This window comes from Coregonus lavaretus (assembly GCF_964263955.1).
Source record: "Coregonus lavaretus genome assembly, chromosome: 39".
In the NCBI taxonomy this organism is placed as follows: Eukaryota; Metazoa; Chordata; class Actinopteri; order Salmoniformes; family Salmonidae; genus Coregonus; species Coregonus lavaretus.
The window spans coordinates 2,858,835-2,872,527 of NC_140026.1; the positions used below are offsets into that span (position 1 = coordinate 2,858,835).

At 40.7% G+C, this 13,693-nt stretch overlaps 1 protein-coding gene across 1 annotated transcript; it reads right to left on the reverse strand.

Annotated features, from left to right (window-relative positions):
* Positions 1 to 2,919: 2,919 nt before the first annotated feature.
* On the reverse strand, positions 2,920 to 13,073 carry LOC311112614 (uncharacterized protein; the record flags this gene model as incomplete). The annotated part of the gene is made up of 8 exons (XM_084155763.1): positions 2,920 to 3,020; positions 3,309 to 3,406; positions 10,287 to 10,360; positions 10,516 to 10,587; positions 11,613 to 11,644; positions 11,900 to 12,019; positions 12,666 to 12,935; positions 13,049 to 13,073. 8 exons carry the CDS (start codon positions 13,071 to 13,073, stop codon positions 2,920 to 2,922), a joined length of 792 nt encoding a protein of 263 aa, XP_084011889.1.
* Between the last annotated feature and the right edge of the window lie 620 nt (positions 13,074 to 13,693).

The following is a 13,693-nucleotide window of genomic DNA, read 5'->3' on the forward strand; positions in this document are numbered from 1 at the left end:
TGAAGCACAATCTACTTTTTGAAATTGCTGGCGTCTTGAAGCTAACATTTATATTATGTATATTGTGCTAATGAACTTACAAAGAAATATTAATGGAGACCAAATGCAAAATACGCTGAACTTAGCCAAACAAAGAATGTGTGGTAAGTGCATGGAGGCCGCCATCTTTATGGACCTCCTCTATTGTCACATCTATTTTCTATGCAAACTTGCTAAATGTTAACAAAAGATCACTGGACAAATTAATGGAAACCTAGCTATGGAGAGGGATGGAGGGGTAATGTATCTCCTTTTGTCCAGTACACTGTCTGGTTTTTTGAAGTTATTCCAGTCTTTGTCCACTCGATAGCGTTGTGCTGCAGCTGGTTTCTATACGGTGCTGTAGAAGACTATAGAAGACTGATGTAGTCTCTACCTCAGAAGAGCTCTGTGGTTCCGTCCTCTCTTCTGGTGAAGTGTACTCTTTGTCTCCTGGATGGACTTCTTCTCCTCCTGCTACTGCTGGTACTGCTGCTCCTGGTCTCCCTGCAGTGTCGTGGATTGATGTCACCTTCAGAGATGGAAGAGGGCTGTGGTTCTGGCCTCTCACCTGCTGGAACATTCACTAGGCTGTCAGCTTCTAGAACAACAACCTGTTAGGAGATGAGAAATCACAATGTAAATTATAACTTTTTTTATCCTGTGAAAACATAGATAAATAATTGAAAGAGAGGATATCTGCAGTAGCTGTTCTTCTTTAGTGGATGGAGGTGTTTTGCCAGATATGATCCATCCTACAACAACTAACACACCAACGAAGAACACCCCAATAACACTGCATACAATGGTTCCAACTGGTGATAATGCAGTTTGCCCATCCTTCTCTTCGCTTCTTGTGATTGGTCAAAAGACCAATTAGTGGAAAAAATATCAAAATTGGTCTGTCTGTCTAAACACGGCCTTTGTGTAGAGAGAGAGTAGTTCACTGGGTTATAATCCACCCACTAAAATGTAAGAACAAAATAACTAACCAACAAACAATACAATACAAATCAATACACAATACAATTGCTGTAGCTGCAGATAAGATCCATCATCATTACACCATATCATTGTTTAAAAAGCTGTTGCAATAATACACAATTAAACCATGATTCAATAAAATATATTTGTTTTAGTAAAAAAACAAGAGAAAAATCCTTCATGTACAATGTGTTATTGTGTGTGTGCTTGTGTGTTTTTGTGTGTGTGTTTGTAAGTGTGTTTGTAAGTGCTCAATTGCTCCTGTAAGTCGCTCTGGATAAGAGCGTCTGCTAAATGACTAAAATGTAAATGTAAATGTAAGTGCATGCATGTGTGTGTGTGTGTGTGTGTGTGTTTTTGTTTGCATGTATGTGTGTGCGTGTATGTTTGTGCATGGCTCTGTGTGTGTGTGTGTGTGCATAATCCATGTCCACAGGTTTCTCCTGCTCCTCCTCTGATGGTGTGTCCCTCCATCTCCCTCAAGGACCTGTAACATATCACCACACAAAGTTATTTATCCCTCCATCTCCCTCAAGGACCTGTAACATATCACCACACAAAGTTATTTATCCCTCCATCTCCCTCAAGGACCTGTAACATATCACCACACAAAGTTATTTATCCCTCCATCTCCCTCAAGGACCTGTAACATATCACCACACAAAGTTATTTATCCCTCCATCTCCCTCAAGGACCTGTAACTTATCACCACACAACGTTTTTTATTGGTATAATTTAAACAGGTAGAGTATACTTTGATATACTTTGGGCTCCCGAGTGGCGCAGCGGTCTAAGGCACTGCATCTCAGTGCTTGAGGCGTCACTACAGACCCCCTGGTTCGATTCCAGGCTGTATCACAACCGGCTGTGATTGGGAGTCCCATAGGGCGGCGCACAATTGGCCCAGCGTCATCCGGGTTTGACCGGTGTAGGCCGTCATTGTAAATAAGAATTTGTTCTTAACTGACTTGCCTAGTTAAATAAAGGAAAAATAAATATCAGAGCATTATTTTCATAAGTATAATACAGGTGCAGCATCTTAATTTGATCACTCTGCTGTTGCAGGAAATGTCCTGCACAGCAGGAAATGCAAACTCGTAGTGTATTCAAGATCTAAAAAAGGCTTCTAAAGTTTGTAATTTCCACTAGAATTTAAGACTTGATTTTCCCTAACTACAAATGTATCAAGCCCTACAAAAATGTCCATTAATTATAATACATACAATACTTCAAATTTCCTTTTGCTGCAGGATTATTTTCTTTCTTTGAGAAACTGGTGAAATGAAGATCCTTCACCTGTATTAGTGTCAATAGCATATGGCTATTAGTCTTACCTGGGGCTGTGAGTGGCTTCACTTAAGAAAATACAATCTGCCGCTGGTGGGGTTGCTTTTTCTGTAGGAGGACGAACATCAGCATAATACGATACTTATATACAGAATAATATCCAGAATAATGTCCAGAATAATATACAGCTATTCAATATGGGGTCAAAGAGGAGTGAGGTTCTGATAGGGGGAATATGGAGGGAGGGATGTCTAGTCTTACCTCTCTTCTTATTGGCTTTGACCTTCTTTTGGAGGTCAACCTCAGCATAGGTCACATCAACAGGTCCAGCTGCTGCTGACAATGGACATTTCCAGTCAACAAATGAAGGAATTAGCTTAATACATATTCTACCTCTTCATCACAAAATCAGAAATTACGAATTAAGGTTTTAATGACTGCCAACCTGTAGAATGGGTCTTACCTGTGGCTTCCCCTGTCTTCACCTCAGAGTAGACAGGATTTTATTTTGGATAATCTCTCTTTACTGAGGAGGAGGAAGAGGAGCAGAGAACTTGTAAATATATTTATATATATGTACACATTGTAACTCATCTTAGATCCACTGCTACATTTCTTTCTCAATATATGTCACAGTTGAGAGTCACCTTTCTTTTTCTTGTCCAACTTGTTCAGTTGAATCTGGACGTAAGTCACATGACTTGGTCCAGCAGCAGAAGCACCAGCAGCATCTGAGACATAATACACAAACACCTCCACTTAGTCAAACTCTACATGTCATATTAAATGAAGAGAAGCATTCATACGGAAAAAGTTACATTACACTACCATTATCATTGTTGTCTGAGGGGTTGATCGTATCGTAGATCGAAAAGATAGAAATCTTAGTTTGGTTATTCCTCAGCTTGCCTATGAACATATAGTATGATAACATGTTGTAAACAAAGTGGATGTTGATGAGTCAGTGTATGAGGTTACAGAGAGAGGAGAGTGGTAGAGGTCTGGGCTGAGAGACTGACCATGCTGCTGATGTGTATACCCAGTATCAGGAGCCTGGCCCTGGGTAGATCCTTGGTCCTGTTGGGGGTCCTGGTTGGTGCTCTGGGGCTGAGGGGGCCTACAGGGAGAGAGATACTCAGCATAGGAAGCACAGAGAAGATGTTATACTGTACGTATCAATATAGTTGAGAGAAAGGTGTCGTCACCAGAATATTCTGTTGAACTAGAAACATTGTGTTATGTACTGAACTTTCTTCAAATATTTATATTATATTTAGACATTTCTCTCCTAAACATGTAATTGAATGTTTTGAATTAAATGAGAAATTGTAAATGTCTCACCTTTTGCTGTTTTGATATCTCCACAGCAGGACCAGGAGAATGACCAGTAGAACACCAGCAACAACCAGACCCACAACCACTCCTACTAGGACTGATGTAGAGGATCCAGGAGCTACGACTGGAGAGACTGGAGAGAGAACAGCACAACACCATCAGACTCTGAGGCAGAAAAGAAATAAAGTAGTTTAATTCCTGTATGTATCTGAGTCTGATGACTTGGAGATCAGAGATGATAAGAGAGGGATGAAATGTTTTACTCTGTTCTCCTCACACACGGTCAGGGAGAGCAGCTGATAAGCAGCAGTAAGGTACGGCTCACTGTGACAGGTAAGGGTCTCAATCACAACCGTGCCCTGTTTTAAATGTGCACTCTGTAGGATTTATGCTAGATTTGCCTCTAGGGGCGCAAGTGAGACAAAATGCAATCATTGGACATAAGTGACCCTCCACACCCAGAAGTAAAAGTTTAGGAATTTCATATTTTGTACATGTCACTAGTTTGATAGCCTATTTATTATAGGCAAAACTGTTCTTTCAAATCATTTCAAAGTGTTGCTAAATTTTATCTCTACATTATTCAAATTTCATTGCACGTTTTGTTTTTGTAAAATGTTTTATCTATTCACAAGACCTTCCTTTGTTTCTGTTCAAATGTCCAGAGCATCTCGTTCAGCCTAGTGTTTGTAAGGTCTTCAGCGTTTTGAAGGACGGCCACTGTGTGATGGCTCTTCAGTGCTCCTCTACAGTGAAGGACACCAGCTTTTCTTGGGAGCCAGAGGCTTTGTTTGACGCAGGGGCGGTGTGTTCAATAGGGCGATATGGGCGACGCACTGCCAAACGGGAAAAGGAAGGGATTTTTTTTCTAATCAATTATATCACGGCAACAGTAGTTATCAGTGTTGTAATCTAGACGTCTGATCTGCCACAGTGCCACTAAATGTCCAATCAGGCTAAAGTCGTGCTTCAAATGCCCCCCCCCCCCCCTTTTGGGGCGATTTCAGTCAGGTTGAAAATCGCCCAGAAGTCTGTCATAGACTCCCATGTAAAATCTATTTTTTTCAAATATCAGAGCTTTCAATACAATCTCTATGGGTTTCTGAGGGCTTGCACTTACGCGCTTTCGTCATACGTAACATAACCATGAACGTAACTAAGAAAAGAGCGGGTAGCAGCGTCAATCAATTCACTACTACTATCAAAATGGCTAGGCTTAAGTGCAACTCGATTGTGTCTTTGAAATAAGTTCCTTTTTGTCGGCGAACAAATGAAGATAAATTGGCAACAAAACAATTAGGACCTCCCAGACCAAATTTAATAATTCAACAGGTTTCTACTAAAGGGGGGAAGTCCTACACCCGAGGATTTTCCAAAAATTGGTACGAACGAAAAACCTGGCTAGCAGGCTGCGATGTAGCTAATGCAGTCTTCTGCTACCCCCTGCTTACTCTTTCACCCTGAAGGCGGCACGGCAGACAGCACCGCTTGGACAGCGACTGGTGTGTAACGGACATGCACCATCTTTCAGGAAAGATTAAGAAACATGAGCTGTCAAAGACCCACATGGATAGCTGTTTGAGATTGTCTGCTTTGGGGAGAGTGAACATTCCCACTCAACTGGATGAGGGATACAGGCTAGCTGTCCGCCGCCACAACGATGAGGTTAGTGTTGATAATCACAAGTTTACTGGAGAACTGAAACTGACAAGGCTGACAAGATAGGACCCTTTTGTCCATTGTTATTGGATAGGAACAGAACTTATAACCAGCTCCTGACCTAAATAGATCTTAGCACAACATTTTACTCAACATATCATATTCCATATTCACTATAACAAATATATTTACTACGACATTAGCAAGAACCGCCACATCCTCAGCCGGCTAATCCAGTGTGTGAAGTTTTGCGGAGTGTTTGAGTTAGCTTTGCGAGGCAAAGATGAAACTGAGGGCTCCACCAACCCTGGTAAGCCAACACTTTTGAGATCAGTCAATAAATGCTTCTGGTATTGACTTATATGCTGCCCCTGTCTTCATGTTGTTGCTGGACATATCTTTTTTAAAATGTGTGTAGGTCACCTAAATCATCAGAAAAATTGCCCCCCCTGAGAATTTTTTCAGGAGCCGCCACTGGTTTGACGGCTCCTTCTGGAGGGGGAGTCCCAACGCCAACATATCTGTTGTCTGGTCGTCTTACAGCCCCAACAGAAATGTCACCTTCATCTGTATTGCCAGCAACGGGCTCACTAAGGCCTCTAGGGTTGTGAGGGAGACATGCCAAGGTACAGTCATTTCTAGGGCCAGGATTTATCTCTGTAACACATGACCTGACCAGGAAAAACTGGTGTATTCATGAACCTTTGGGCAGGGAATTCTTAGGCCAGCCAGCTATGCAGTAAGACAGGGAGGAATTATTGTAGATGCTGGTGAAGCTTGCGGTTGAATTTGTGAACAAAGTGAGGCATTATTTGTGTTCTTACCTTGTTACCACACTCTTTTGTTCTCTCCTATGTCCTCAGATGAACAGCCCAAGCCTGACGTGGTGGTGGAGGGGGAGACCCGCGTCCCTGGGATCATAATGTTGCTCTTAGGATTTCTGTTCAGATGTCTTAACACATATTTTCAGAGGTGAGTGGGAGTTAAAAATTACAAAAAAAAATCATTTCTATCAAATTTCACAGTGTCTTGTGTATAAATAAACGCTCCCTTAATTTAAGTTCTAGCTGAAATGAAGACGTGTTACAACCTATATTTTGTGTGCTAGGTGCAAAATAGAAGATATCACTGACTGCCTTGTTTTATGTTTGTCATAGAGTCCTTCACATGCATTTACATTTTCGTCATTTAGCAGACGCTCTTATCCAGAGCGACTTACAAATTGGTGCATTCACCTTATGATAGCCAGTGGGACAACCACTTTACAATATAACACTTTTTTTGGGAGGTGGGGTAGGGGGAGGGTAGAAGGATTACTTTCATCCTATCCCAGGTTTTCCTTAAAGAGGTGGGGTTTCAAGTGTCTCCGGAAGGTGGTGAGTGACTCCGCTGTCCTGGCGTCGTGAGGGAGCTTGTTCCACCATTGGGGTGCCAGAGCAGCAAACAGTTTTGACTGGGGGTCACGCCAAGGTTCTTTGCACTCTGGGAGGAGGACACAACGGAGTTGTCAACCGTGATGGCGAGATCATGGAGCGGGCAGTCCTTCCCCGGGAGGAAGAGCAGCTCCGTCTTGCCGAGGTTCAGCTTGAGGTGGTGATCCGTCATCCACACTGATATGTCTGCCAGACATGCAGAGATGCGATTCGCCACCTGGTTATCAATCAGGTTCAACAAGTAAGCAGCTTTACTTTAGAAACAACTTCCTCCTGTGCACGGACATCAAACAGCTCAACGTCTAGTTGTGATTTACGTTTGGTTGAGTTGTCAACTAATGTGAATTCAATGTGAAATCAACCCCCCAAAATCTATATGTCATTGGATTTATGTCTAAGGTTGGTGAAAAAAATATGAAATGCCTTTACATTACAGATTTTTTTCAAATCCAATCACTTTTCCACGTTGCTTCAATCTCCTCACATAGATTGTTTTGGTTGAAATGACGTGGAAATAATGTTGATTCAACCAGTGTTTGACTGTTTGACCAGTGGGTATGTACATCAAATGTCTATACCAAGGTTTGTTGGTATTTTTTGGTGTTTTTACAGGCGTCGAAGCATCAACCAGGTCGGTACTACACTTTCGGGATAAAAAAAAAACTCCAGCCTACCTATAGAAAGGAGCTGAACATCGTAGTCGACAAAGTGCCTGAAGAAGAGCACCTTCCCTGACTGACATTTCTCCCTGGCTCCCCCACTCAAGCTACTGCCTATACATACTGCCTCAATGCCTTATCATCTGAAGCTGTTGAATCCAATCGCCCAAGAATCTGCCAGATCCTTTTGTTTTTGTGATAGTTTTTTTTTTAGTTCTTAAATGAAAGCACTTTATAAACACAAATTCAGACAGCTGATGTTTTGAAAGCGCTGCAAAATCTGGACCCCTACAAATCAGCTGGGCTAGACAATCTGGACCCTTTCTTTCTAAAACTAGCCGCCTAAATTGTCGCAACCCCTATTACTAGTCTGTTCAACCTCTCTTTCATAACGTCTGAGATCCCCAGAGATTGGAAAGCTGCCGCTTCAAAGGGGGTGACACTCTAGATCCAATCTGCTACAGACCTATATCCATCCTGCCCTGCCTTTCGAAAATATTTGAAAGCCAAGTTAACAAACAGATCACCGACCATTTCGAATACCACCGTACCTTCTCCGCTATGCAATCCGGTTTCCGAGCTGGTCATGGGTGCACTTCAGCCACGCTCAAGGTCCTAAACGATATTATAACCGCGATTGATAATAGACAGTACTGTGCAGCCGTCTTCATCGACCTGGCCAAGGCTTTCGACTCTGTCAACCACCGCATTCTTATTGGCAGACTAAATAGCCTTGGTTTCTCAAATGACTGCCTCGCCTGGTTCACCAACTACTTCTCAGATAGAGTTCAGTGTGTCAAATCGGAGGGCCTGTTGTCTGGACCTATGGCAGTCTCTATGGGGGTGCCACAGGGTTCAATTCTTGGGCCGACACTTTTCTCCGTGTATATCAATGATGTCGCTCTTGCTGCTGGTGACTCTCAGATCCACCTCTACGCAGACGACACCATTTTGTATACATCTGGCCCTTCATTGGACACTGTGTTAACAAACCTCCAAACGAGCTTCAATGCCATACAACAATCCTTCAGTAGCCTCCAACTGCTCTTAAACACTAGTAAAACTAAATGCATGCTTTTCAATCGAACGCTGCTGGCACCCGCCCACCCGACTAGAATCACCACTCTCGACGGGTCTGACCTAGAGTATGTGGACAACTACAAATACCTAGGTGTCTGGTTAGACTGTAAACTCAACTTCCAGACTCACATAAAGAATCTCCAATCCAAAGTTAAATCTAGAATCGGCTTCCTATTTCGCAACAAAGCCTCCTTCACTCATGCTGCCAAACATGCCCTCGTAAAACTGACTATCCTACCGATCCTTGACTTCGGCGATGTCATTTACAAAATAGCCTCCAACACTCTACTCAGCAAATTGGATGTAGTCTATCACAGTGCCATCCGTTTTGTCTCCAAAGCCCCATACACTACCCACCACTGTGACCTGTACGCTCTTGTTGGCTGGTCATCACTACATGTTCGTCGTCAAACCCACTGGCTCCAGGCCATCTATAAATCACTGCTAGGCAAATCCCCGCCTTATCTTAGCTCATTGGTCACCATAGCAGCACCCACCCGTAGTCTGCGCTCCAGCAGGTATATCTCACTGGTCATTCCCAAAGCCAACACCTCCTTTGGCCGCCATTCCTTCCAGTTCTCTGCTGCCAATGACTGGAACGAATTGCAAAAATCTCTGAAGCTGGAGACTCTTATCTCCCTCAATAACTTTAAGCATCAGTTGTCAGAGCACCTTACCGATCACTGCACCTGTATACAGCCCATCTGAAATTAGCCCACCCAACTACCTCATCCCTATATTGTTATTTATTTTGCTCTTTTGCACCCCAGTATCTCTATTTGCACATAATCTCTTGCACATCTAGCATTCCAGTGTTAATACTATTGTAATTATTTTGCACTATAGCCTATTTATTGCCTTACCTCCATAACTTGCTACATTTGCACACACTGTATATATATTTTCTGTTGTATTTTTGACTTTATGTTTTTTACCCCATATATAACTCTGTGTTGTTTTTATTGCACTGCTTTGCTTTATCTTGGCCAGGTCGCAGTTGTAAATGAGAACTTGTTCTCAACTGGCTTACCTGGTTAAATAAAGGTGAAAAATAAAAAATAAAAAATTACATATATTATTATTATTGTTATGTATAGAAGAGGATAATACACCTGAAATACAAAAATGTAATTTATGTTGTAATTCATGTTTTTCTATCACTTAAAGGTAGCCTTTCTCAAATACTGCACTTTTGTGACTGTGAATCATTATATGATCTCTGCGTTATGATTTCTACAAATCATTATATTTATTAGGATGTTCTCTCCTTTTTCTCAATATGTAAAGACAGTATTATTGTTTTAAGGTCTATTCATTGTCTGATTTCACACAATAACAAAATATAGTTTGAGCATATTTTGAATTGATGGGAATGTGGCCTATGTGATTTCTACAAAGCATGTCTGTGGAATGTAAAACTTTTTACTGTACAATACACATCTAAACTACAATACATACAAATCAATTGTTTTCAACGCTTGTAGAGTCCCACAGAATCACCGGTAATCTTTAAGAATATAGTTTTGTATTGCTATTAGTTGTTATTACGCAAATATAAACACTTAATGCAACAATAGAATGCAATAGAACCTAGGAAATAGTTATGTAACTCTGAATATCTTGAAAATAACAAGTTGTACCACATAATGATCATGAACAGACGAAGATTCTAGTTCTGAACAAGTAAGCAAAACAAAACAGAAATGTGCAGGTCGTGATGAAATGAAACAGTAACATCTATGTACAGAAGGTACACATGAAGGATGCTGAGGATGCAGAGGGTTCTATATCTATAGATGCCCAGATTATGACCACATCCTGTCCAGCTCACAGTACTTCCTGGTTGGAAGAAGAAGGGGCTTCTGGCTGGCGTCCAAATGTGATCTTGTCATACAGAGTCTGCGGCTAAATGTGACAGGCAACCAAGAAGAAACTGTTTCAGCATTATGAAATGTAGACAATTTCCAAGTAGACTACATAGTCTCCTATTCACGCAGAGACTGTTTTATTTTATTTATGTTCAAAGATATCAGGTATGACCATTCATGTCTCGCTCTCACCGTGTTCAGTCTTGGGACAGCCAGATCACCTACAGTCTCATAGATGTACATTGCCTGACTGTTTGATCTTGTCTGGAATATATACAGAAAAAGGTACTTAAACCTATAAACAAAATGGATGAACATTGCACAAAAACACTGCCTATCAGCAATTATAATACACAGTATAGTGGAATACAGTACACATACATGGGTCGTTCCATGAAAACAGTGCTTGGACATCCCAGTCTCCATAGTAACCACTTTATACATATAATCCAGAGGAACATCCCTTTGATATTTTATGTATAAATTGTACATTTTAATTTTGAAAGCCTGTTATATTACATGATGTGCCCTTTAGACCATGTGGAGAATTGAATAAATCGGATTTTCGATCAGAGGCAGTAGGGATGACCAGGGATGTTCTGTTGATAAGTGTGTGAATTGGACCATTTTCCTGTCCTGCTAAGCATTCAAAAGGTAATGAATACTTTTGGGTGTCAGGGATGTGTATGGAGTAAAAAGTACATTATTTTCTTTAGGAATGTAGCGGAGTAAAAGTAAAAGTTGTCATAAATATAAATAGTAAAGTAAAGTACAGATACCCAAAATGACTACTTAAGTAGTACTTTAAAATATTTTTACTTAAGTACTTTACACCTCTGCTGTGTCCATATTGTCTGTGAGTTTCTAGTGGATAGACCATATGGTTCAAGATAAACTAGCCTAATTAATTTTAAAAAGCATCTAATCAACAATGGCCATATTTTCAATTAACTCTGTAACTCTTCCAGCTATTCACTTTTTTCACAAGTGCCACCAGTTTGACCCCAAATTTTTTTTTTAACAAATATAAAGGATATTTATGCTAAAACCCTCATATAAAACATTGTTTTGATTTTTTTTCACAGCTTTGTGATTCAATTTAATTATTTTTAAATCATCTTATTTAGTTATTTCATATATTTTACGTGATAAGGCCACACAGAGGGCCAGAGATAATTACAGACACCTGTGATCATCTGAAATACCAAAAGGGGCTCTAGTTGTCTAGTGATAAATTACATACAATTCTTGAAAGTTACCAAAATTCTGGTAGGTTACTGCATACTTACATCTTTCATTCTTGTGTTGTCAGTTAGATCTGCTGTTTATGACAAGAACATAATATCAACCAATCAGATAGATACTAAACAGGATATCCACAAACATACCCAATAATGAATACATTACACACTTCTGAGGTTTCACACTCACTTTCCGATTTCCATAATATCCCTAAGCCCAACATTTTGAACAAAATATCTAATTATGCTTATGCCACATTATAAACATCCTAAGAATACATCCAGAGCCTAAAATGTCCCTTTAAGTATAGATGAGGCCCCTATGCTGTACATACCCGTGTTACAGCGGCCCCTGCAGTAATACACTGCCACAGCTACAGTGAGGATCAGCACCACAGCGCCTCTTACTGGTACCCCGATGTAGATCCTATTCCAGGCCAGCCATGTATCATACTCTATAACACAGATGTGATTAGACTGGTGTTTCTTAAACCTGGTCATGGAGACCCAAAGGGGTCCACGTTTTCTTTTCTAACACACCTGATTCCACTAATCAACTCATCATCATACCTTAGTGGAATCAAGCGTGTAGTGTTAGGGCAACAACTAAATTGTCCCCAGGACCAGGACTAAGAAACACTGGATTAGACCAGTGGTTCCCAACTCCAGTCCTCTAGTACCCCCAACAGCACACATTTTATGTTGTAGTCCCAGACCAAAAAAAACCCTGAATTAACTCAATGAGGGCCTGATGATTAATGACAAGTATAATCAGGTGTGCTTGTCCTGGGGCTACAATAAAAATGTGTACTGTTGGGGGTACTGGAGGACTGGAGCTGGGAACCACTGGATTAGACTCTGCAATATGCTAAAGCCTGCAGAGTTCTATATTATATCTACCCAATGTAATCACACGTATTACATAATACTATATATTATATCTACCCAATGTAATCGCATGTATTGCATAATACTATATATTATATCTACTCAATGTCATCACATGTACTACATAACACTGTATATTATATTTGACAACATAAGCACAGAAGCGCACTGTATGAAAAGTGTATGGAGTGGATTATTATGATATCTGGTTACCTGGGGTTGTTGTGTCATTACTACACTTTACTGTTGTAGATGCAGATTTCCAACTGACTGAGTCGGAGGCGTTGCAGGTTACACTGATGTCTCCGTCTGCTGGTGACAGAGAGAAGTGTATCTGCTGGTCGTCCCTGTACGTCTCATTCCCTCTCTCCCAGGTGTAGGAGAGGTTGGAGCAGACTGACACGTTGCACAGCAGCCACACTGAACAGGACTGGTTGGCCAATAGTTTCATCTTCTTCTGGATCGCCACCTTGGATACAGGCTCTAAGAGAGAGCGAGAGCAAGAGAGAGAGAGAGAAACAGAGAGATAAACAGAGAGAGAAACACAGAGAGGAGAAATACAGGATAAAACTTTGGAATAACACAAAGCAGCATACCATGGATCTGAAGATGGATGGTCATGGTTGGAGTCTGTTTTCCTTCGTTTGACGCGGCAGAAACTAGAAATTCCCCTGAGTCTTGCAGTGTCAGTTCTCTGATTGTTAAACTGAAGTTATTTTCGTTCATCTCTAGTCTCCCCTCAAACTGTGATCTTGGTAAGGTAAAGTTATCTTCAAATTCTGCAATGACCATTTTGTTATACTTCCACTCCATTGACTTTAAATATTTCCTTTCTAAGCCTGAGGGCAGCTCCACTGAGTCCCCCACTCCTTTGTTGAACAACATAGAAATACCCACACCTGAAACACACAAATACACAACATGACATTCTGACATCAATCAATGGTTACACTTACACTACAGGGCTGTAATTACTGTGTATTTATTATTCATGTAAGTACAGTGTAGAAAGTATTGTAGTTACTCATTGTTACACTGTACACAGTGTACCTACAGTGTGCCTACACAAATAATGACACAATAATACACTGCAATGTAGAGTGTTACCCCATCAATGAATAGATAATAATGGATTTAATTTAAATAGCACTTTTCCAGATGTCATTTATACTGTATGACACTTTAAATATCCACATTTAACATATCTTTACATATTTGAGTGTGTGGGTCCTATACTTTAG